Source organism: Haliotis asinina, chromosome 7 (assembly GCF_037392515.1).
Source record: "Haliotis asinina isolate JCU_RB_2024 chromosome 7, JCU_Hal_asi_v2, whole genome shotgun sequence".
NCBI lineage: Eukaryota > Metazoa > Mollusca > Gastropoda > Lepetellida > Haliotidae > Haliotis > Haliotis asinina.
In genome coordinates this window covers 27,176,126-27,203,712 of record NC_090286.1, presented here as the reverse complement: position 1 = coordinate 27,203,712, position 27,587 = coordinate 27,176,126, and the positions used below count along the sequence as shown (strand labels likewise).

Sequence of the window (27,587 nt, the reverse complement as noted above, 5' to 3'; positions counted from 1 at the left end):
ATTTACAGACTATGGAATATCGCTGAGTGCAGCGTAAAACTAAACTCAGTCACTCCAGTCAAAGCCCCATACTGTTAGACATGGCCCAGATTACGTTACAATGGTCACATTCCGTGCAGTCCACCTATATTAACATTCATTAGCCATGTCCCTACACTTCTCAATATGTTGTCACTGAAAACATTGCCGTAATTTAAGCATCATAAGAAGGCAAGTCCCTCCTTCTCATATGAAACCCCGTGATATCGGAGAAGTTCGGCAACAGGAACGCGTCGGCAGAAAATATCTGAATATTCCACCAAAATTTCGAGAACAAATTCCATCTGCCACTTTGAACTAAAACATATTTTTCTGTGCAGTTTACAATAACATAAAATGTGCACAGCTTTCTTAAAGAATGTCGCTCCTGCTTTTAATCCTATCACAACAATGGTGTTTTTGGATGAAACACGATATGGTACACACAAGCCGCTGTTTGAATTGTTCCAGCAACGTCCTCGACGTGCATTAAACCTTCATGACAAATAATTAAAGTATTTGTGTTTATTATTACAGATGTTTTAACAGCTACGAATAATACTATAACTGCTCTCAGTAAAACGCCCAAATATGACTTCTCAAGCAATATTATTTTCAATTTAAAACTACTACTAGTTAAAGGCAAACAGGCCAAATTTCTCAGAGGAGGCCTCTTGTACTTGCAATCTTATACTGTCTGTATTCAGTTTGTTTGCAGGACCGCAATGATTATGATGATGATTACACGTTACAGAAACATATGTTACTGAGACCAGTTGAAACCCTGAAGGACCGCCAGTGGACCATTCTAAAGCAGTTTCTTCTTTAACACTGAGGGTGATGAGCTCGGCTATAGGTTGCACATTCCAGAAACATCGCGGAGGGGTACACAAGAAATGTGCTTTGCACACTGTACACTTATGGGAATCCAAACCCGAGTATACCCGTGAAGATCAAACGCTTCTACCATTGGGCTACCCCCTCCATCTTACATGAGGGTTTGAACTGATCTTCACTAACCCATGCTTGTTGTAAGAGGCGACAAACGGGATCGGGTGGTCAGGCTCGCTGACTTGGTTGACACATGTCATCATAGCCCACAAGCGTTGATCGATGCTCATGCTGATGATCACTGGATTACAGACCGGCGCACGATAGCTGGAATATTGATGTGTGCGGTGTAAAATAAACTCACTCACTCTTACAGTGCAAACTCGACCAGCCAGTTACTAGTATATAGTCAAGTTGCACATATGTTCCGGATTGGTGTTTTGACAAAAAGCCGTTTTAGTAGCTAAGTAATAAGTGTCAGTTATCTCTACTTGGCGTTGTTTACTAGACATCACAGGCTGGCTCTGGACACACACTCGGCCTTCAAACGATTAGCGACAAGGAAAATGTGTTAGCCTTCCACCAATGAGACGGACCGTGGTATCTCCGTTATCTTGTTATAGCATATACTTGGCTAACATCTGACACCTTACATCCGCCATGTTAGAAAGAAAACGGATATGTCTGACACATTGCATAGTCTTGGTCTTTTAACACTCGACATTCGCATAAAAATGTTGAGCATAGCTGGGATATGCGCATGATGACGTATTGAAGATTAACGTGCACGTGCGACTCCAGCGTTCAGCAGTTATGTAAACATCTACAGGTGATCCACGGCAACAGTAGACAAATCCAGGAGAAAGAAGATTAACATGGAGACTATATTCAACTTATTCCGTAACACGAATAGGGAACCGGACTATCGCAGGTGACACGACTCGTTCGTTGCAAAACGGTGGATATCACATAACAATATCGTATTTGCCACAAGATGTTATCTATCTGTTTTGTTTTGGGATGGATTTTTTTTGGTAGCGGAATCTACATCGAGAAATGAACACATGTGAACTTTAAAGAATGTACTGAAAAACAAACCGGTTTCATTTTAAAAACATATCGTTATGAGCTACAAGAACTTTATGATCTTTGTCGGTGTTATTTCTGTTACTAGACTACTGTGTGATCATTTTTCTCAAACCGTTTCAATTATTTAAGGCATTTTGCGTGTATGCCAGGCTTAGACCATAGCGGAATCAGAGTCACAGGTTACAATTATGCTGAACTTTTCCCATATACAGACATCTTGGCATGTAGTAGACCAGGGCATGGGAATATGGCTAGGTATATCAGTATATGAGATCCAACACTATGTGAGATTGTGTCTTTAACTCTCCTCCATTACACAACCGGGGGGTAGGGTGGGGAGTTACCCCAGTGAAGCGTTCGCTCGTCACGCAGAAGACCCGGGTTCGATTCCCCACGTGTAGAATGTGTGAAGCCAATTTCTGATGTCTCCGTTGTGATATTGCTTGGGCATTGTTTAAAAGCGGCGTAAAAACATACTCTATCTACCATTGCCACGACGATCATTCGGGAACACAGCTGGAACAGTCTATAGGTACATTTCTAAGTCGCTTAACCGAGTTGAGTCCCCAAGTCAAAACAGAAACCTTTGATTGTTGGAGGAAACGTTCCGCCCTTATCCCTCTCTATTTACTGGTTTACTGAATTTAGGGTGAGGTATGCATGTCAGTTTGTAATTTTGGTTTTTCATGGAGGTACGGGGTACAGGCGGAACTCTTATCTAACAGACAAGCAGTGAACTTATTTTAGACTTTTTTCAGACTTACACCGGGTAAGGACTCCCCTGAAGCGCAGTTACTATGTAAACAGAAGTGGGTAAGGGCGAAACTCCTTCCTAAACTGCAACCCTACTGCTTGGGGTCAACTGTTCGAATATGGCATCAGGACGAGTGGCATTGAGAAAATGAATGGTAATTTTACATTTCGTACTGAGATAGATGTTTGATATGAAATGTATGCATTTGTATGTTCTTCCAAATAGTAACATCAGCTGGTCACGTTTTGAAAAACTCCAGGGAATTCAAACATTGTTTTCAAATAAATACCTGTCTGGTTTTGGGAATTCTGTAGTTTAACATCATGGCGGACTCCTCGAATCGTCTGGTCGCCATCACTTCTGCGCTTCTTCTTAAAACTGGTAATAACCACCTTTTTTCTAGTAATTACCACTTTTGAATCTGGTAATTAAACTTTTGAAACTGGTAATTACCACTTTTTCTCGTAATTACCACTTTTGAAACTAGTAATTACCACTTTTAAAACTGGAAATTACCACTTTTGAAACTAGTAATTACCACTTTTAAAACTGGAAATTACCACTTTTGAAACTAGTAATTACCACTTTTAAAACTGGAAATTACCACTTTTGAAACTAGTAATTAGCACTTTTAAAACTGGAAATTACCACTTTTGTCAGGTAAGTACCACTTTTGAAACTGGAACATGGTACAACTTCTCCAACCAAATTCTAAATCATTCTCTTAAATGTTCTGGGATACTCAAAAGTGGTAATTACCAGTTTCAAAAGTGGTAACTACCAGTTATAAAAGTGGTGATTACCTGTTTTAAAAGTGGAAATGACCCGTGAAGGTCCCGGGGTAGAATAGGCCTTCAGCAACCCATGCTTGCCATAAAAGGTGACTATGCTTGTCGTAAGAGGCGACTAACGGGATCGGGGGGTCAGACTAGCTGACTTGGTTGACACATGTCATCGGTTCCCAATTGCGCAGATCGATGCTCATGTTGTTGATCACTGGATTGGCTGGTCCAGACTCGATTATTTACAGACCGTCGCCATATAGCTGGAATATTGCTGAGTGCGACGTACAACTAAACTCACTCACTCACTCAAAAGTGGTAATTTTACCAGAAAAAGTGGTTATTACCAGTTTTAAAACAGAAATTAAAACAAAAACATTTTGACCCCTCTGGGCTTTCGAAGGTAGTAGACTTGACACGTGTTCCGAGTGGTTTGAAACAAACACGGACCAAAAAGAAGAGCGTGGCGAAACAGGTGGAAAAGTATATTTATGCCGATGTGCTCTTTGATTAAATTAAAATTAAATATTATTTCATTTATAATTAATCATCATATTATTTCAGCAGAAGTTAAATTACATCACATCTGAATAAACTTTGTGATTAGATGCATGAACTGACCTACTTCTATATTAATCGTATATTCCCTAAAAAGAAATGTGCACTGAAGATATTCACCGTTTTACTTTCTAGGTTTGATGAAATCAATGGATCGTCAAAATAACCCAGGTTCGATTCCTTTCAGTGAAGTCACGCAGCCCTGAAATGACTGACAAATTCACAAATCAGCAAAACCCTCACTCGTAAAACAACTCTGCGCAGCGATATGACCACCTCAACTACTGGGTACCAGACAAACCAATTAAACACCCTTCTCTGGCCTTCACACATGGAGAAGCATCGTCTATAAAACATGTGATTTCCCCACTACATATCTAAATACGTACCGCAGTTGTATGCTTAATCAAATATCTACTCACAAATGTACGTTCTACAAGCGCATACAACTGCAAGGGTTCAAAAGACCCAAACAAACTGTTTAAGATTCTCTTTTTAAAAGTAAGTGCCCTCATTCACCCCTAATGATTCATGGTATCGTTCATTTGCACTGAAAAACAGAATCAGAACCCGTGCAATTGTGAACTTATTTTTTCACGATCTCTTCTGTTCGGCCATATGAAGACATTGTCGTGGCGCACCATATAGGTCCTTCGTATAGTCCATGCATTGAGTTCGCAGTATGGGAAAGAACTCGTTCATGCGATATGAAATCGCTACAATTTTCGCGTCATCGGTAGTGTAAGCGTCAATGTGATTAGGCCTGCATCAAATTTTCGCATGGGAAATGCATCGAAAGCGATCACTCTTGTTTTCAAGTCGTATATCAAGTAACACGTTAATTACAGAGAAAGCCCTGCATGCAATATTATTGTGGAATGACGTTCTGCGAAGCATGACCGGGCGTGTTCGTTTCTGATCAAATATTCTCACGCATCTGGAGATTCCGATGTCACTAGAACGCTGCTCCACCAACACGTTTACTACTTCGTGATATTTCACTAATATACTCAATATATCACATGCAAGGAACACAGTGTTATGATTAAGACTTGGTTTTACAGATAATTTGCCATATTTTACGATGGAAATCGAAGACAAATATCCTCAGAAGTGAAATGCCCTGTTTCTTGACATTAAGAAAGAGCTTAAGTTCTTCTATATTGTAAGTAATTCCACAATTATATGAAACTTTCCCTCTCACAGTCCCACGCCGTGACATTGCTGGAATATTGCTAAGAGCGGAGTAAAACAATATTCACTGACTCACTCACTCTACCATTACCACTATATTTAGGAGATAAACCTACCGTGTTTGAAAATCAGAGACATACTGTACTGAATTGATGGCGACTAAATTTCAGTTGGAACCGAACGCGCACGCGCGTGACACAGTTTGCCCAGTCAAAGATGCAACCCCCCAAAAATCAAAAATAATTAAAACACAGGTATCACTTATTCATGATAGATAACATGCATGATTCAGAAAAACAACAACAAATAAACAAAATTATAGGCGTATAATCGCAAATCAGAAGTGCAATATTTTATACTTAGGTATACCACCGTCGAAACGAAGCAGCCACGATACCAAGCCCAGTCGGAGCCGGTGTGTGCACTCAAAAGTAACGAAGCCTTTTCATCGGCCACTGGTTCATTTGCCGACACGCTTAGTCGGGTCTTCGTTTATGCCTTTACTTGTAAGCCCGATATGTGTTAATTTCCATTTGCATGTGGTCAATGATTGAAGTTGTGCATTTTGTTTTGTCATTAGAAGACAGGCAGGCACACATAGAGGTGTCAATAAACCAGACACTGAGTTTTCTATGTGACAGAGTCTGCTTTTCACAATCAACATGTTTCTTTTTCAATGTAACGAGTAGATTATTTACATGTTTGTGTATACCACCCCATATAACTGGAATATTGTTGTGTGCGGCGTAAAACTAAACTTACTCATTTCAACACATTATGAATATCTCCTTGTCGGCGCAGAATAGGGATGTTTATTAGTAGCACGATATCATGTGTCGTGAGGATTACTTGTGTGCAAAGCTGTGATACTGCTGAAATATTGCTATGTTTAGTGTAGAACTGACAAACTCATTCACATTCGTGGTTTCTGAACGTCAGCAGCACACAATAATTGTGTAGGTATCAGGTGGTCCTAACAAAATATTATCTAAATTTAAATAACGCTGTGCAAAGCACATTTTGCTGAAAATGAACTTATACGCGAGTACACTGCAAAGACGATTGATGAAACATCTTAATGTCCATTGAAGCTCGATTAGAGGATAAATTCTCTAGCAGAACCACACTCGCAACTTGTCATTTTCTGGCCGTCCAAGTGTGAGTCCAATCACATTCGGTTGGTGCATCACAGTCACGTTAACAAGAAGGGCCAACTGGAACACAACCAGCCTGAAACGTTAATTTGACCAATCTTCGGTTGAGGTTTGGGACATGTCCCAGGTTGTTTTACGTCAGTTCGTGTCCTCAAGTGGCCGCCGCGGATTCGCCTACACCAATGGCATTAAACTCTTCTGACACCATATTCATCCTTATTTGTCGGGCTTGCTATTACAACAAATCGTTTATTCAGTATCTGAAGTTAACTTCCTTCGTCTAAAGTGAGAAAAATGAATCACGGAGAGGCATTTATGCAGTTACACGTTAAATGTATTATTTGTTCATGTTTGTGACTTAAAAGCTCTTAAGATCTGTTATGAACGGCGGTTTCTGTTGAGTTCAGCACCTCCATGGTCTAGTTAACTGGGAGTGCAATGCGAACAGCACAAGTTTTGATTTAGTGGCCGCGTCGCTGTTTAACGCCGCACTATTCCATCTGTATGGCAGCGGTCTGTACATAACAGAGTCTGGACCAGACAATCCAGTGATCAACAGCATAAGCATCGATCAACGCAACTGGGATACAATCACATATACCAAACATGTCAAGAAGTTTGACCACCCGATCCCTTTAGTGATCTCTTATGACTAACATGGGTTGCAGTTGCCCAATTCAAACTCGGATCTTTACGGGCCCTGTCCGCTTCTTACCAATAAACGTTAAAAGATGGCGCGTGCTGATTCCCAGTCCGGTGTCAAGCGGATAACATACGGACTGCATGGAGTCACTACATTGCGCCTGTGTGTGGTATTCGTGTTCAAACTGGCCATGGTATCACAGTTGGCTTGGAATATAAAACCGACATAACTCCGGACCAGGTCAGACAGACCCACACACGAACAAGCGCGTCGCTATATACATGAAATAATCTTGAACGCAACGTTAAAGACCACTTCACAGTCACTAAAAAGTTGTAACGCTGTGTTGTGACGTACCTTCAGAAACAAACACATCCGTTTCACAAATAGAAAAGAACAGTGTGTGAAAAAGAGATATAAAAGCCTGAAATGTCATAACTTACGACAGAAAAATTGGACAAAATCACACAACAGAAATGCGATTAGCTGCGATAAGCATGCATTTCGTAATAAAAGATCTATTACCACTGACCAAGATAAAGGACACATATCAATAAAATTCCCCAGAAAACCACACACGAAGTACCGATTATGTTCTATGGCTGTCAACCCGTTTCTTGTTGTTCTACCCTGATCAAAGTCAGGTATTTTGATATTGTACACCTTGTACAAAATGCAAAGGCAGAGGCCAGTGAATGAAGAATGAATGTAAATAGTTTTACGCCGCACTCTGCAATATTCCAGCTATATGGCGGCGGTCAGTAAATAATCGATTCTGGACCAGACAATCCAATGGGCAACAGCATGAGCATCGATCTACTGAATACAATAGGGGCCGTATTAAGTATCGTACGCTAGCATATTCAATATTTACACAGTCGCTTTCTGACCATATCACGTATTTCCGGTCTTCTTCACTTCTTTTCAACAACATATTCAAGGTGTTATAGTTCAGTTTGTGGAAAAATAAACTTAAACCACATTAAACAAATCGTTGCACTGAGCTGAAGCATTCGAATGTTTGGTTTGTTTGTTTCTTTCTTTCAAGTTTAACTTTGTGGAACCCGTTACTTCTGCTAATTATGGAAACAGAATCCCTTCACATTTTAAAGAGCGACCTACCTATCTCTTTAGGACTTTGAAGTTTCTCACCCTCGTGAAAATACCGCCTGTGACTTTTTGTAGTGACTCCATTTTGTTTCTAGCACCATGAGCAAGCAGCCTGTGTCTGGAGTTTAGCGCAATATAACTGCAAATATTATTCAACTAAACACTCACAATATTCCACCGATATAACAGCTGCCTGTAAAGAATCAAGTCAGGATCAGACAGTCAAGTGATTGACGTCATGAGCAACCAGGTGTGCAATTTGGCCTCTATTAACAGGCAATCGGGCAGTTCAAGAAGCCTGACCATCTGGTCCTGTTAGTCTCACAACAACTGTTTACCGGCGACCTATATTTTAAACTGGGGTTCACGGGTCCGAATATTATGTTTTCAAACTGTAAGTATAACCGCGGATTACGTAGTAGCTTGTCCGGCAGGTATGTAGTGTTCACCTTTGTCAAACACTGAATAAAGTGTCCTGCTGTGTATATGAGCTTACCTATATGTACATTTAAATAAGGATGACCTATCGCCAACCGGGGTTCTCTGTTTGGCTGTTACTACAACGTGGACCTTGTGCAAGCGTGAACTGTCAACTGACCTTCAACGCAGAACAGGAGACAGCAAAGAAGCATCGATCCACGCCAATTTGTGTGCCACAGAAGCGCGCGTTATGACGTCATCAGGTGAGCGAACTTGGTGACCTATTGGACTCCGGCCCAAGGGAATCTTAACATCACTTTGGCCGTCACGTTATCTGTGTTTGGAATTGTAGTGTGAGAGAAGTATCCTGCCACAGTTGTAAGCCTGAAAATATGTCAAGCTGGGTCATGTTTAGGACAGGTCGTAAACAACAGTACTGGATATAAAATAAATTGGTTGTGAATAACCGATTAACGTCACATAATGTCATAACACCAACATTCCCCTGTTTCAGAAAGTTGGTTAATGACTGTTTAACGTTACATCACCAATATTCCCTTGTTTAAGAAAGTTTGTTATTGATTGACTATCAACCCTAATGTTAGGAATATCCCCTAGTTGTTGAAGTTTAGTTAATAATTCATGAACGACATAACAGCAACTAACATTCCTCCGTTTTCGGAATTATAGTTAATAACTGATTAGCGTCATATCACGATTACCAATATTTCCTGTTTTGAGAAAAAATGTTAATATCGGATTCATGTCATGTCAGCAATAATCTCTAGTTTAATAACATCAGTTAATAATTCATTAACGTCATAACAGCAACATTCTCCAGGTTATGTTAGTCACAACGGATGAACGTTATCACAGTTTCCACAATAAGGATCGTCACTAGACTGTACGTTAAATGTAAGTGGGTATGGCTTTACTCCCTTTTGTAGTAATATTCTAGTACTATAACGGCGGGGCCAGAAATGGGCATTACACATTGTAACTACACGTGAAGTGACCGAATATAAATGGCACGGGTCTGTATGAACGGAGTCGAACACGGGCCTTCGGCGTGACGAGCAAACGCTTTAACCACTAGGCTGATAACCCACCCTACAAACAAATATTCTGTGCATTATATGGATGGCGTTTTTTCCAAATTGCAACTATGGTCAATGCAGACATCTGTACGCAAAAACATTCAGAGTGATGTACCAAATAGCAAGGAAATGTTATAAATTAACTATTGCATTGTAAAATTAACTGGGTTTACAAGTTTCGGCAAAATAACTACAATGATATTATATTCCAGTGGTAGTATATAATATACCAGCACTGGTAAAATCAGAGATAGCAATATTCACCTTGCACCAAATAATACGAAAAAGCAACTAAACAGGGTTTCTGTTTCTGAAGTTCTTTACCGAACTCTCGGAATCAACCAGAACATTTCTCCTCTTGTTAGCTATCATATTTTCAGGGAACAGAAATTTCTCAATGACGAATAACACCGTTATACATGTTTTACACTAATCCAAAGATAATATCGCAGTAAAATCTTCACATTGCTAGTTGTATTGCAGACACTGGTCAACAAAATACCGGGATCACACAGTCACCGTTTGGCATTATGGCTCAGTTTGCCCTAGACAGACGATTAAAACGTGAACAAGTGATCGTGATATAATTCTAAGTGGAAGATTATAAGAAAATCGATATGCTTCACTAACCATATCATTGCCAGGTCAAAGCTTACGTTGAAGACGCGTTTCCGATGCATGTTTGGACCGATAAAATATCTTGCTTAAAAGCATGTGGTTTTGTTATGCGCATAGGGGGCCAAATTGCGACAGCTTCGCGCAGGTCATTTTCCTTAGGATAGGTAGTTGAGTCGGGGCAATGAGAAGTTGGGGTACAAGCGCGAAAGTGTCTTTTAGTAGCTGGAAGTCAGGAATTTACCGTGTCTAAGAAGTTGGATACAATTTCAAACAAGGTGTATGGCCGGACTGGGGGCACGTCGTTAGCCGAGAGGATTCATCAGCATATTTTCGTGCTAGCGTAGCGCCGGGACACTGCCGAGGAGCGACAGTCAGTCAGTCGTTCGTTTTATCGACAATGTCACCGTGTGAGGAAACTTGCTTTTGTCATTGATGTATATCATTAGAATTTCTCGATATAAGACACGGTGATACTGTCTTCAACACCTAAAATGGATCTTACAACGATTTTAGGTGGCAGGCTGTTTGGAGTACTTTTATTCCTGGTGACGTGCAATACGACGACCTCGGCAACAGGTAAGTTGACTATCAATTTGTTTTGTGGAACGGGAGTCTCCGACAGGTATTTCTATGTGTCCGTTGCGATTTTTTAATGTCCCTGAGCCCCGATCATAGGGTTGACGAAACACACGAACCTGGCACAAAACACAAATACACGTCTAGCTGGGTTTCTTTAAACATTACTGTTTGAAAACTTAGCGGCACATCAAAGGAAAATACCAGTCGCATTTGCCATTCAGGTAGATCACCTGATTACTAATTATCAGGCTGGGAATGTGTCAACAGTTTGGGTATAGTCTTGCTCATAAAACTCTGAACTTTTCCACTACGACGTCAAACAGCCCACAACTAGCTAATCTTATTAATCTATATTTTCTTGATACTTAATTGTATCTGACAGGTGACACTGACAACGTTGCTTCGTATTTGACAGCTGGGCTAAGAATCGTTTCGAGAACTTTTAACCTCACCAATTTGCCTAAATCTACTTCGGCTAACCTCTAAACGATAGTAAATGCTTATGTTATCATATACGTGTCTAATCTTTGAGCGTGGGATATACAGGTGAACACACCTTCGCGTTAGAAAAACTAGGCCACATGCAACGCACATCAGATAGAATGCAACTGGTTATATAGCTTACACGGTCGTACGGACCAGGAGAGTGAACATACTTGTCTATTGTCAATGACGGGGCCTGTACACCTTGTGCCGTGTGACCTGCTTAGTAGGCCAGGCTTATTCCCAACATATAGAGAACATTATTCCTTGCAACACTCAAAGTCGACTGTCGCGGTACAACCCATGCATGCGCTGGCTCACGGCTGTAGTTTTCACGTTCTCTGCTATCGCGCTTACGCGTGTGGGTTTATATATCTACCGGGCTTTACGTCTTAGTGCAATGAGAGGGGATTACATGGAAATATATGGGATAATGCTATTTATGTTTCTAGGTATTTTTTTTACATGCCTCAATATTTATATTATTCATATTTTTCAAAATTTTATGTGAAGTAAACATTGACTCTTAGACCTTATCGTGGAATAACAAGAAGCTTTGAAGTTTTCGTTTTGAAACACTTGTGAATGATTATTCCATACTACATACTAACTGAAAGAAATTTAAGGAGACCCAATTTTGCTATATTACTGTAGTTTACTTGCCATGAAAATCCACAGTAATATGAAATATTCAGGAGTTCTTTAACTTCATTTGGATAGCATAATTCAATATAGAAGTAATTACAGCTACCATGTAAGCTGTTTAGAACAGAAAATAAGGAAAGAGTTCCACCTGCACCCCACTCTTTTCACATAAAAATTTGCTCTAGGAGAGTCCTTCTTCGGTGTGGTAATATTCCAACACTGAAATAAGTTCATTGATTGTTTTTTTACCTGTTCTAGTTTATTGATTGTATATTTAGGGTGAGGTATGCATGTCAGTTTGTAATTTTGTTTTGTGATGGAGGTGGGGGTATGGATGGAGCTGTTATTAAAAAAAATTATTATATCTCCATAGAAAGTTTTGAAATTAGGGTACTTTGGCAAAAGAAGTCTTGCGTAAGTTACTTTCACATTGTGTCATCTAGTCATACTGTTGTGCCATTGGATGGAATGTGTCAGCGCTTTGTTATGTTAATTATCAGGATTCATGGATGGTTATCTGCATGATAAACTCAGATAAATCGGTTAGGATTTGACCACCCACTCTTTTCACTGAAAGGAATGTAAAGTTTGATCAATGAATGATAAACAGAGACCTGCTCAGGATTATTTACATGCTGACCTACCAGTGAAATATTTCATGATCTTATTGTTGTGTTGATTATTTTATTTGTTTTGATCTCAATACAGGGATAGAAACCTTTCAAATTAACCCAATAGACCAAAGGACCAAGTAGTGGTCAATAATTAGTGGTCCTGTTTGTACTTCACTGGTCCAAAACAACAATAACTGATTTACCTAAAAGTCAATTCAGAATTCACAGGCCGACAGGACCACAGGACCACTGCAGACTTATCATTCAGTGGTTCTGATGGAATACCAGGCAGGGACAGGATAAGCATAAATTGCGGACACTGCAGTACTTTAGGTAGGGTATGTAGGTTATACCTTTTATTGGCAAAAACATCTGTTTTGTAGGTAGGGGAAAGCCACATTCAGTAACATTACATCCCTATGATCGTGATCTTTAAATAATTAAGTCTACCAGACAGTCCAGTGACTGACATCATGAGCATCAATCTACACAGCAGTGATGAATAAATGTGTTAAATAACATTTGAATTTATTGATATATTCATTGCTATTTTTATACTTCTAACTCTACTGAAATATTCACAGACTCCATCACTTTTGATGCATAGATATACCACAAGATTTTTCAGTATACAATATATGTATAGAATAAGGCTTTGAGGTTTCATGTTGTACTTCAAATACTTAGTGTGTGAAGTATAGTTTAAGCCACTTTTAACGATATTCAGCAGTATCACCACAGGGGACACTAGAAATGGGCTTCAAACGTGCCCATGTGGGAAATAGAACCAAGGTCTTCAACATGAAGAGCAGAAGCTTTTAACCATTAGACTACCCCACAAATATTTTGTAGGTGATAGGCGATAAACTTGCCTGCGATTTATAATTGTTTTGATCTATTATGAATAGCAATGACAACGACAGCAGCAAGCTGTGTACATGGCTGTTGTAACTTCCTGAACTAGATCACCGTGGAAATCCACAATCAACCTTGTGTCCTTGCCCATCCCAAGCCATTTTAACACTGTACAATGAGAAGTTGGTTTATAACCCTGGGTAGCTGAATTAGAAAAGAGCTGTGTGTTAACAAGGCTCTGTTATAACTTTGGCACATTTCAAATTGAGACTAACTTTTCCGTCATATGAAACTTCTTTAGAATGGACAAGTTGAAATTAAAATCATTTGAAACTGACAACCATGTTCTTTTAACAAAGTGTTTATGAATGTCAATTTCATATTTTGAAATTCAGCACATTCTTGTTTTTGTGATTGTTACTCAGTATCAATTGTGACTTTGGAACATTGCATCCCTTAACTTAGAATTGGTTGTCAGCAACCCATGCTTGTCATAAGAGGCGACTAAGAGGATCAGGTGGTCAGACTCGCTGACTTAGTTGACAGATGGCATCACATCCCAGCTGCATCAAAATATGCTCATGATGCTGACCACTGGGCTGTCTGGTCCAGACTGGATTATTTAGAGCCATATAGCTGGAGTATTGCTCCTTGCAGCATTAAAACCAACAAATCCATCACGCTGAAGGACATATTTTTTAAATTTATTTTGGGTGTTAAATATATATTTGTCCCATGTGAGGTCTCTTGAAACTGACTTGTTATTGTTATTAATGATTAATGAGATCACATCATTGTTTATGTCAGTCATTATCTCATAAGTCAATATGTGTTATGGATTGATTTGTCTGATCTACAGCTGTTCAACATTTGATGTGTTTGTTTTTCAGTGTTGTACATTACTTCACATTAGCACAAGACTATTCTGTGGAAACATTGTTGCTTGTTAGTACAACGTTAAGAGTCTCTGATTATTATAGAACAAGTGTTTCCAGAGAAAGATTGTGATACTGCATATATTTCATCCCAGTGTGTTAAATGTTGTCTGTCTAATGAATTAATGGTGTGTTATGCCAATTAACGCTTTTGAAGTTGAAAAGGTCCTTGTACATTATTGTGTATCATTAAAGGCCAATATCTTCTCATATTTTGTCTTTACAAAGCAAACAATAAAAATACTGAACAGCAACAGAAACGCAAACTTTGAAAAAAGTGAAATCTCATAAAAGTAAGCATTAACATTTATGTTTTCCATTTAAAAGCCTGACAAAATGTTGTTCAGCATATATTCAGCATCTGTTATCTTGATCATAGTTTAAACCATATTTTTGACGTTTTAAAGTTTTGCAAATTTGTGTGGTGAAAACAAATTGACACCATCATGTCGAAGTTCCTGTAGTCATCACTCACACCATCCATGCCCATCATCGGGGGTGGGGGTTGGGGGGTGGGGGGGTTGGGAGAGGGGAGGGGGTGTGTGAAATCATTCTAGCATGACTACACATGGTCTGTCTCTTGGTGAATTCATCAGTACACACCTTATTTAATGACATGCTGCTATTAATAAGAGGTTGTTGAGCACCATGCTGATTGCTGACAGAGATAATCTTATGTTATTTGGGAACATCTGGGTTTTAGGAGAGATGAACATAGTACCACTAAAAGCTGTGTTCAATATTTCCGTTACCGAAACTGAAAGTATGGAAGCACTACAAGTAGGTCGTTTTAGTTGCCTTGTCACATACCCAGAAGTCCTGATGTACATCAGAAGGAGTTGTTAGACTGTAGCATCTGTATTGTTGAAGGACATGACAAATACTGATGAATGTCCCTTGTCATAATAAGCCTGTGTTGAGTTTGGTTACTGACAAAGAGAACCACTTGTAGTGTTTCCCTTGAGGTAGAAATGTAGCTCTTCAACAGACAGTCAGTACTGGAATATATGGCTGCTTTAAAAAAATTTGTCAGATTTGATTAAATTTTACTGGTTCCAGCCCTATTATACAGGGTCATTACTCATCAAAGACTGGTACATTGATGCCAATTACAGGTTTTGAAAAAATGAGCCACTTGCAGTGCTTCCATTTAGTTATATAGCTATCATTTTTCTTGGGTATCAGCTATTGAAGATACAGCTACTTTCATTATTTTGGAACAATGTGGTGGAATTTGACTGATATGTTGGTTTATAGTACATGGCGTTTTATGTTTTCAGTAGTGGTCACGTCAAAGGGTGTTCACATTCAGTATTAACCATACCACATGGTGTTCACATTCAGTATCAACCATACCACATGGTGTTCACATTCAGTACCAACCATATCACATGGTGTTCACATTCAGTAAAGCATATTGCATGGTGTTCACATTCAGTATCAACCATACCACATGATGTTCACATTCATTATTTACCATGCCACATGGTGTTCACATTCAATAATAGCCATGCCACATGGTGTTCACATTCAATAATAGCCATGCCACATGGTGTTCACATGAAGTGCACATTATGATCAGGCTAACTAATCTCGACATGTTTGTAGCCCTACAATCTTCTTAAGCCCATATTTAACACACTGGCTATGATCAGAGTTATGAATTCTTACAACTATCAACATTTTGAGAATAAGGGCCCTGAATGCATAACAGCAATGATGGAATAGAGTTGATACTTAAAAGTAGCAAATTAGCTGTGAAATATGAAATCAAAACCATCAACTCATGATCCATTGATTGATGGGAAGAACAAGATGGCATGTCCATATGGGCCAGTCAAAACCTAATGCAATAATTAAGTAACCTAAGAGTGTCATTGACAGGCAGCCCAATTTTTTGTCAGATGTGTTTTTTTTTTCCTTTTGAAGAAATACATCTGTTAACATGGTTAATGCTCATTGCTCATTCATATTTTTGTTGTGTCAAAACTTCTGGGTTTTGGGGGGAGTTTTTTTTTTTTTTTTTTTTGAGTGGTTGCAGGTTGGTTGAGCTAGCATTTTAATCCCCCTAGGATATGCATAGTATATGATTGGTTAATGCACATCTCATCACTCTCACTGAAGGCACCTGGACTAATTCCCCATCAAAATCTTGAAAGGCAGGTACAATTCAGGGGCAGATACAGCTCTTTGATAAAGTGGAGAGGGGGTGCCCAGTTCAGTTCCATGACAGTTTCAATGGTCATTTAATAAATTTTCAGGACAAAAGGAACGGGATGCACATCCCTGCACCTACTTATGTAACTTGTTTTTGAAAAAAGAATTTAAATGCCGAAATCCAAGTTAAAAGAGAATAGTCTGACATTTTATAAGTAGTTGTAAAAGGGGAACAAAACTAATGAAACAGGGTCAACATAGCATAGCAGATCACTTTTGTAGCGCATTCCCTTGTATTTTTTAGCTCCCACTGTCAACAAATCCTTATGGTTATAGTGAAATAGCATAGAGTACACAACTTGTTATCTTTGGAATTCAACCATTTTTGAAAACGTTATTGAATATGAAGTCATGGTGTTAGTTTTCTGTAAAGTCATATTTAACCAATCTTGTGGCTCTGGTGCCTGAATCCTATTATCAGGGGGTTCAAATCTTGGTTCTGCGAAGCCCATTTCTGTTATCCCCCACTGTGATTAGTGTGATATTGCTGAAGTATAGCTAAAAGTTGCTTGAACCATTTTAACTCACTCACCAAAGCCCCAGCTTGCCATGAAATGTTTCTCGGTTCAAGCTCGACACCCGTGAGGTCAGGACTAGAATTGGGCTACAGTAAGCCATGTTTGTTTTAAGAGGTGACTACTGTGATCAGGTGGTCAGACATGCTAACTTAGTTGACACGTCATCGGTTCCCAATTGCGCAGAATGATGCTCATGCTGTCGATCTGCTGCTGTTGCTGTCTGGTCCAGATTCAATTATTTACAGACCAGTGCCATATAGCTGGATTAGTGTTGAGTGTGGGGTAAAACTAAACTCACTCTTAAGTTCAGTGTGGTAAGAACAGTTTCACTTGCCATCTATACATTGAATTTTAGTGCTTTTTATAATTGTGTCCCTTAAATATGCCATGATCCAATAACTATTACACTCTTTAATGGTTTGTAAGCATAATACCCTGTTCACAAAAATGGAAAACATCGCTTTGGACTCTCCAGAACAGTAGTAATGTCACTGAAAAACACTTCATCCAATCTATTGTAGGTGTATTTGTGTTATTAATTGAAGTGTACGATCTGGCCCCTGAGGTCGGAGATAAAGAATGTGATACAATTTGCTGAATACCAACATGACAGGTATGTTACTGATTGCAAGATTAGGCTCCCTAGACAATAATGGCTTCATTTTAGATATCCCTGAAGAGATGCGTGACACAGTGATCATAAAGCGAGAAGAATAGATCCAACATGTACCAGTTCAATTGCAGTGCAAATGACAAGATTGATTTGTGATTGAAAATTTACTGACATTTTATGCATTTATGTTTTGATGGCAATTCTGATTTAAGTTTAGAAACTTTATCATAGCTCATTACTGGTAAACTTCTCATGTTTGTCGTTAATTGTTTTGAGTTCAGTGTATGTTGTATTTTTAAGTGAACTGTTGACAAAGAAAATGATAATTTGAAATAGCTGATTGAAATGTTTAAATATTTAAATAGTAAATCCCAACGAGAGTTCCAGTATCACCTAATCTTCCTCCAAAAAATGAACAGGGTATGTCACTGATATATGACATCATTTTCACATTTTCACCATTTTCCTCTTTAGGTTTACAATATTTACGTCTCCAGAATGATTGAAATCTGCACCCCTATCTGACTGTGGTATGAATGTGGGGTGGTTGACTCTTACTGTGTTTCCACAATGTAGTATCACCTCGAGGTGTGTGCCAAGGCTGGGTCATCTCTCCATTGTTATTAATGCTGGGAGCTGATTTTACCACATTCAATGACTAAACGCATGCCTTGTGTCACCGGGACTGTGCTGTGATAAAGAACAGATATATGTATGTATACACATGGTATACACAAGAATTATTGTCAACCACAGCCAGCTGTGTCATGAGACAGGAAATACGCCTAGTAATCCACCCCCACAACTTGTCTATCAGCAGTGTGGGGGAGTGGTCGAGCTGACACTGTAGACTGATTGTTCATTGCTTCCACCTGTGTTTACCTATGCGCTGTTCAAAGAAATTGATGATATATGTATGGCATAAATAATACATAGTATGAGAGGAATGTGTCTACTTGAACATACTGAATGATTAGCAGTGTGTCATAGTGCATAACAGTAGGCATGGCATACATATGACAAAGGTTTTACCTAGGTTTATAGATATAGTTTATGAAGTGAGTTGGTTCAGTGACATGCAACAGTAATTCACATTGATATCATAATATCAAAATGCGGCTTCTCTACATATCATAATGCATCCCTGTAATTGAATCATTATAGGATATTTGCTGTGGTGCTGAATCAGCAAATTTATTATTGGAAATTGTCAGCTTTTCATGTGTAAGGAACAGAGTGACTGGTAAAATTATCATATTTAGAGTTTAAACATGTTAAAGTAGATATAGCATTATTTCAAATCAAGTGCTTTGACCAGTTAAGGAAACCATCAGTTGAGATTTTTGAGGAATTTGGTAAATATTAATTTTTGAATACATTGATTGATACTTTGCCAGGTGTTTTGGAAATGTCATCGGTTGTAAATTCTTGATGAATTGATGTATCCAAAAAACATAGTACAAGTGTTTTAGTGTTACACCATGTCACAATCTGGATGATAAACTAAAACTAGAAACAGTGACTAGACAATCCATGAAGGACTAGGGGCTTCATTTCCAGTTGGACTGTTAAGGCCTTCAGCCACCCATACTTGCCATGAATTACGACTATTCTTGTCGTAAGAGGTGACCAACGGGATTGGGTGGTCAGACTCGCTGACTTGGTTGACACGTCATCGGTTCCCAACTGCTTAGATCAATGCTCATGTTGTTGATAACTGGATTGTCTGGTCCAGACTCGATCATTTACAGACCGCTGCCATATAGCTGAAATTTTGGGATACACCATTTATGGGGCTTGGATATCACCAGTAGGTCCATGACAGATGGCTATAGAAACATACTTATGTCACTAACCTGTTAGACCCATGAAGAACCAGGTTAGAACTATCTTCAGTAACCTTGGTAACCCATGCTTGCCAGAAGAGACAACTTGCTGGATTTGTTGGGCAGACTCACTGACTTGGTTGGCACATGTCATCATATCGACATTGCGTAGGTTGATGCTCATGCCACTGATCACTGGATCAAGACTCGGTTATGTACAGGCTGCGGCCACATAGCAGGAATATTGCTGAGTGTGGCGTAGAACTCACTCACTCACACAACATGGCTGTATCTTCAAAGCGATTAATGTGGGCCAGTGGAGTAGCCTAGTGGTTAAAGTGTTTGCCTGTCATGCTGAAGACCCCGGTTGGACTTCACACATGGGTACATACGTGTGTCCTCGTTCACACTTTCAATTCATGATGATAGTATTTAGTTAAAATTCCTCTGACTTAAGGGATAGTTATATTTAATCAATATAGATATTACTCCAGTATGTTTTCGCCCACTCAGAAAAAGAACTTTCTGGAATGAGTGGTCAATAGCCACTCACTCACTCACTGTTCACCTGTTCAGACCCTTGCATGTAGCATGGAATAGAACATGCTATCGAATGTAAGAATAGAACACACTTCACATTGTTCATTTATATTATTATGCCCATACACAAACTAAATTCAATAGATCACAGGCAAACTTTTATCCTGTTGCCATGACCTTTTAAAATACTGAATCCAACACACAAGTCTAAAATAAATTGGCAAGTCTGATGACATTAATAAGATGTAAATAATTGAGCATTGTCCTTAGCTCTCTTTAGATTTTGTGTTGTAGGTCTGTTTTGAAATAAAATACCATTAGGCCACCGACTAAGTGTCACTCTACAGAACTTTGAGTGGAGCCATTGTGCACTATTAAAAAAGATCCAGTTTATACCTTGTCTTGTTCAATTCAGACAACAATATATCTTTGTTACTTTAAAAACGCCTTCAAAATTTGGTAGTGTGTAATAAATTTAGATGATGATGATTTTAAGCTATAAATAAAGAAAGAAAGAAAGAAAATAAGTCTTTGTTTTGGTCATTTATAGTTTTAACCAATTTCATTAAAATCTGAAAGGTTGGCAGTATCTTGTCCTGTCAGCACTGCATGAAGCTGATGGAACTAATTTTGAGATATGGATAAGTATTTTATCATCAAGTGTTAATTAAGCAGGTGATTGATAGATTTGACTGAACAGTGATTGATTTTGGGTGTTAACAAACTTTGATGTTTTTAGGGCAAGTAAACTCATAAACATGTTCATTGTGGCTTTGTCATCAAGTATTTAGGGCAAGTAAACTCATAAACATGTTCATTGTGGCTTTGTCATCAAGTATTTAGGGCAAGTAAACTTGTAAACATGATCAATGTGCCTTTATCATCAACTATTTAAATATTGGTATGTCTAAATGATTAGACTGGTGAATGATTGTTTTGATGAACCAGTGATTGATTTAGGGTGTTGACCAGCTGCCATTATTGCTGGCAAGTAGCCTCTTAAACATGATAAATGACACTTCCATTAGGGAAGGAACTTGTGAAACTTTGTCAGATATGTCATATTTATCATAGAGTTCCTTCACAGAAAACACCCAGGTTCAGTTTCCCACGTGGATAAAATGTATGATGTCCATATCTGATGTGCCACGCTGTGATATTGTTGAAACACTGCTAGAAGTAGTGTAACTCCGGTCCGGTCCGGTCCGGTCCGCTCCGCTCGCTCGCTCGCTCGCTCGCTCACTCACTCACTCACTCACTCACTCACTCTATGAGGCAAATGAAATTTGGTTTAAAGTTGTGTTCAAAATGAATGTGGGTCTGTGGGGTAGCCTAGTGGTTAAAGTGTTCACTCATTATGCTGAAGACATGGGTTTGACTTCTGACATAGGTACATACCCGGATCTACAGCATGACGAGTGATCACTTTCAATTCATGATGATAGTAGTTTATTTAAATTCCTGACGTAAGCTCGATAGTTAATCAATGTAGATATTATTCCAACATATATGTTTTCACCCACTCAGATAAAGAACTTTCTGGAATGAATGGTCAATAGATTCAAGCAATTGTGTTACTAAAAGTACATCCAAATCTCCCTGTGCTGGTCAATGTCCGGACATCTGTGGTCAATACCAACCGCTATATCCATGGACACCACTTGTAAGATCAATACAATCAATTCCCAAGCATATCCCTGACATGAGATGACACTTTGATAATTCTAAACTGATCGTATAGATAACCTTAGCCATATGATATTTGATCTTGATGGAGGATTCACACTATGCAGTTAATTTGAGTCACTGTTGTCAGCTGTCCTCCACGACCTTGACCTCACATTGCTGAGTCAGGCAAATATACTTCAGTCCACTTGAGACATGATACCAATCAACTTGAACACATCCAAACATCAGAGTCAGACCAACACTTGGACCTGAAAACATGGTCAGATCGTCATTTAGAGTGAAAATAGAAAGTCAAGTTGAAGAAATCTTGACTAGCAAAAGATTTCTTCAAACTAGACTTGCTAAACAGCTGTGGAGTTGCTTAGGAAATTTGCATGTTTTTTAATGTGAGTGAGATAACAATTATATTCTTTCCCAAATGACAAAAACGACTGTGTCATAAAATGATTTATAGCTAAAATGGATAGAATTATCATTAAAACGACCACACATTATCAGAAATGAGCGGGCCACTGTAACTTGACAATGCCTGCAAAATGCTTGACGACGTGCCATTATCAAGCCCGTTGTTAGGTAACGTCATAAGTAGCTCATCTGTTGAAGTTCAATCACCTACGGCTCGTTTGAACTTGGGTTCATTATTGACCATATGTCTGGCTCACATTCGTCACATGTACCTGTGCCATTATGCACTTTCCTGCCTGTGCCAACCATAACAATTGTACCATAAATGACAACATACAGCAATGAAAATATCAACTTGAAGTCTAACGTTGTTGATCACTGAAAACAATGGCGGCTGGTAGTATGAGCAAAGGTCAAGGTTGAATGTCGTCACTCTCAATAGATGCTTCTGTTTTTATTCTTATTTTATTAAAAATTCTATTCATTTTAGCTATGATAATGGTAACACTATTTTTCAGGGCATTATCATTTGCAGAAGCCCTCGGTATTTTCAACTGCCCTCCTTCGTCGGGCAGTTAATGAAAGACCTCAGGCTTCTGCAAATGATAATGCCCTGAATAATAGCGTTACCCTTATACTATTTTATGTGTTTACAGTAGTCAAAAAAACAGGGACCAAAGTCCAATATTTTGTACTGGAAAAGAGAAATTGTGATATATTCTCAAGAGCGCAAAGTAAAGGCTGAACTGATATTTTTGTCGAAAGTTGGATCAAGAAGTATTAAACTGTTGATGGCCTCATGCTCCAAAAAAATGGGTGGTGGGAGTAGATTTGTGGTTAATGCGTTCCCCTGTCAAGCAGAAGACCCAGGTTTGATTCTCACATGGGCACAATGTTTGAAGCCCATTTCTTGTGTTCCCTGTTGTAATGTTGCTGAAATATTTCTAAATAAGTGTAAAACTGAACTCACACACTCACTATCATGAATTTATGATTGAGAGGTAGGCCAGTGGTTGAAGTGTTTGCTTGTAACACCAAATATGTTTGTTCCCAACAGAATTGCCCCTTCTTGCTGTTCTCTATCTTGATTACAGGAAGTGTTAAATGAAATGCTCTTTTTTAAAGCTTAAGCATATTCTCTGATTCACAGAGATAAGTGTTTTTCTCATGGCAATTTTTTTTTATATTTAGTGTGTGTGAAATGAAATGTTCGTAAAGTTTCTGGAAATGGTACTTGCACATTGATTGATGTGTGACTCATGTTTAAGCTATGTACATTCAGGTCTCTAATCTATTGTTTATGTACATTAACACAGCCTGTTAATCCCACTCCAGTTTCTTCAGTGTACATGGCAGTACAATAATCACAATCTACAACACAGAGCACATTTCGGCAGTGACATGTCAAAATCTTTCAACCTTAAATTCTTTTTTAGTCCTCGTTAGTGAGTGAGTGAGTTTAGTTTTACATTGCACTGAGGAATATTTTATCTGTATGAGTGGCAGTCTGTAGATAATTGATTCTGGACCAAACAATCCAGTGATAAACATCATGAGCATCATTCTGTGTGATTGAGATACAATGAGTGAATGACATGTCAACAAAGTCAACGAGCCTGATTACTCGATCCTGTTAGTCGCCCTTTATGACAAGCTGAAGAAGATCAGTTCTAACCTTGCTCTTACAGACTGCTGCCTAATAGCTGAAATTTTGTTGATGGTGGCATTAAACAACAAACAAACATTGTCATTCCTTTAGAACTTTTAATGGAATCTGTTTTAGAGTCAGATTCGCATCCATGTACTTTAAGATTGGACATTTGTCAACCAATCATGAATCATGTTTTTGTACCTCTAAAAATGCAACATGTTTTATTCACCTGTGCATGGCAAGGCTAATGATACACTCTCAAGATAATGATACATGTACATGCACATTTGTCTAAGTTTAATACTAACTTCGATAACCACCTCAAATAAAATGCAATTTCTTGTTTGTCTGATTCCACGATGAATAATGACAAGTGCGCTGAGATCACGATATCATAGAATTGCAACAGATGCCATTGAAAGATATCTCCAATATGTGAGTAGTCTTGCACGGACAGTACCAACAGTTCATTAAAGTATAACTAGTTGAATGACATGAGGGGGATAACAACATTGCTGTAATTCCTGTACCTCTGACTCCCACCCATGATGCATTGTCGTACCATTGTCCTACAGAGGACCTCTATGAAAAAAGCATGACCTCCGTGAATAGCGGCCGTCAATAATGGCCAAGTGAATACTGACCTCTGATCAGAGAAATAAGAGATCAAAGGTAATGCCTTTGAATATCCCATACTGCATTATGAAGTGAAAATTGCTGTTGTGTAGTGCTGATTTAAGGCGTAAGTCAGGACTGATCTTTCATCTCCGTGTTTGTCCAAGTAATGAAAGTTTCGGAATTCTGTGCGTATGAATATTTATATGAATGTATGGAACTTATTCAAATAGGATTCTTTCAGATTTCGTCTTTTTGATGTTGGTGAGCATGTGGATTAGACGATATACCTTCGGATTACTCTTGAGGAATTTTGACTTTCATTTCCACTTACTGTGGTATTTGTAAGAGAGCGAGAGTTTTAAATCCTCGCCACATGGCTTTTCCCTGCAATATGTAGTCAGATGTATTGGAGGGGGTGTCTTAATTTTGTTTGAAAGTTTAACTGGTTGACCTTGTTAGAACTGTTTGCAGGAAGATATTAGGTGGCACATTCACAGATATTGAATATTTACAAGTGTTAAATATATACAGAAACTGACTATGTACAAATATTGAGTATGTGCATATTTTGAATGTACACAAATTTTGAGCATATGCAGATTAAAGTGTATGCATATATTGAATATAGAGGATAAAAAACAACCTTTCATGTTATACCATTTTCCTTACACAAGTTAATGAATGAGTTTAGTATTCTGTTTTTCACTCTCCAAAACAAATTGATAGAAACTATGGTGTGATGACTGAGGTTTCTGCCAGTCAAGCAGGGTCTAATACCATTATGACAGATGTATTAGCATTGTGATGTCATAACTGTTAAGCATTATGATGTCATACATCCGGCATCATGAGATGTTATTACACAGTTTATCTTACCTCACACATGAATGTCGCTTTCTGATTGGCTAAGCGTAGTCTGTCGTATAGACCCTGAAGTAGATACATCCAAGAAAGCCCACGCAAGTCTAGAAAATGTGGCAAGTCTAGATTTCCTTTCTGAAAATGAAGGAAGTCTCAGAGCTCCATTTTATTATATTATTTTTTTTCACTATGAACGTTTTTTCAGTAAAATATGTTCATTTCAGAGACTAGCTGTTAGTCTAGGCTGAGCGCTATTCTATTATTTTCAATGTGCCCCGCTTACAGGCGATGTACACCGCTGTGAATTCCGAAGTCTTCTGGTGCTTCATGGTGGTACTTCTTTGCCTCGAATAACATTGAATCACGCATCAAGGCATGGAAATTACCAATGTTTTGTGATTGAAAATCGATGGAAGGGAGATCACTCTAAATCTATTTACCTTATGTCGTCTGCATATGGCGATTCGTCTCGCATTCAACAGAATTGCTTCAAACAGTTCAAAATTAAAATTCAGGTGTTCGGTAAGATATATACGTTATTCACTGGTCCCTCGAGGGCCATTGTGATATGGTCCCGAGGGACCAGTGAACAACTTATAATGTAATATATGGTTTTGAAGGTGCACAGATATAGAATTTATGCAGATGTAGAGTGTATGCATATACTGAATCAGATATTGAGTGTATACAGACAATAAGTATAAACAGATATTGAATAAATACAGTTATTGAGTATACAGTGGAAGCTGTCTATTTCGACACTCATTGGGACTGGGGAAATAATCCGGACAATGTGCCGGATTTGGAGAGCTGATGATAGATGTACAAGCTACGGAAGGGACTTGGATTTTATGCTGGTGTTGACAACTTGCTGGATTAGACACATGCCAGTTTTGACAGCTTCCACTGTATATAAATATTGGCTGTATACATATATTGAGTTTAAACTGCTATTGGGTGGCAACAGGTATTTAGTATATGTAGATATTGGGTGTATACAGATACTGAGTATATACAGATATTGGGTCTATAGAGATGCTGAATGTAAGATGTATTTAACATATGTACATTGTATATGTCCATTTGTCTAATAAAGTACTCATAAGGCTCAGTTCAACCTGAGTCACTACTTCACACACTTGGTCATTTTGTTGTACCCATATACCTACAAAGGACATCACAAAGTTTGAAGATCCTGGTCACATCTTTGTCATTAGAAGCCATGCACAGTATAGGGTGGTTAGACTTAGTGACTTACTAGATGCAAGACATATATTTCCCAGCTGCATAGATCAGTGATCATGATGTTAATTACTAGATTTTCTGTTCCATGTTTGATTAATTGCTAACCGATGTCGTATAGTTGGAATACTGTGTATATATATGGAAAGGTGGTCAATTAATAATTTTCAGAGTCCTATGAAGTAACAGTATATAGAACCATATGTTTTGATAATTTCTAAAGAGCCCAGAATAAATCATTGGTCTTATGGAATGGATGAAGAGATGCATTTAACTGCTCTGAAAGAAACAACTGAACACTTACCAAAGTCCTAGATATGTGGTGGGTTCATTGAATAATATTTTGTGTCCCTCTAAGGGTAGTGAATTGTTTTTCTACGTCCATTCTCAATGTTTGTTAGTACTAAACATATATTGGCCTGTCACATAAAACCCTGAAGTGTTATACTATAACATATTCAGTCCTGAAAAACCTACACATTGAACACTTTGAAATAACATGTCCTTATAATAACAATTACAATTGACATCCCTTTTTCTTGTTTAGTTGGTGTCAGTTTAGTTAATGTATTAGGTTCATATTGATGAATGAGTGAGTGAGTTTAGTTTCATCACCAGTTTTACCACTATTCTAGAACAATCAGTATCACAACAATGGACACCAGAAACGAACTCACACCTTATTCCTGTGTAGGGATTGAACTCGGACCTTTGTTGTGACAAGCAAACACTTTAACCAGTAGGGAAAGGTACATGCAATCTCCCAAAGCATAGACACCTTCACCCAGAACAATAGTTAAACTCTTCATGCTTAATACCATCTCCTGCACATTTATTTGGCTTTTAGCCTCAAGTTCAAAAAGCAATCTTATGACTTGTGACATATTTATTATTTTTGCATCTATGAAATATCAAAACAGGACCATCAGATAACGGTTTTCTATAGCCAGAATAATTTCATCCAAGACAGTTGGGGGCATGTCTGTATTGGTGAACAATTTGTGTGGCACTCCGACCACCCTGTATGT

At 38.5% G+C, this 27,587-nt stretch overlaps 1 protein-coding gene across 1 annotated transcript in view; it reads left to right on the top strand.

The window, feature by feature from the left end:
• Window positions 1-10,411: 10,411 nt before the first annotated feature.
• The window catches only part of LOC137290863 (muscle, skeletal receptor tyrosine protein kinase-like), a 99,713-nt gene continuing 82,537 nt past the window's right edge, over window positions 10,412-27,587 (top strand). The window contains exon 1 of the mRNA XM_067822027.1: window positions 10,412-10,844. Within this exon, the coding sequence (XP_067678128.1) occupies window positions 10,760-10,844 (85 nt within the window). The 5' untranslated portion in view covers window positions 10,412-10,759. The remainder of the gene's footprint in view (window positions 10,845-27,587) is intronic.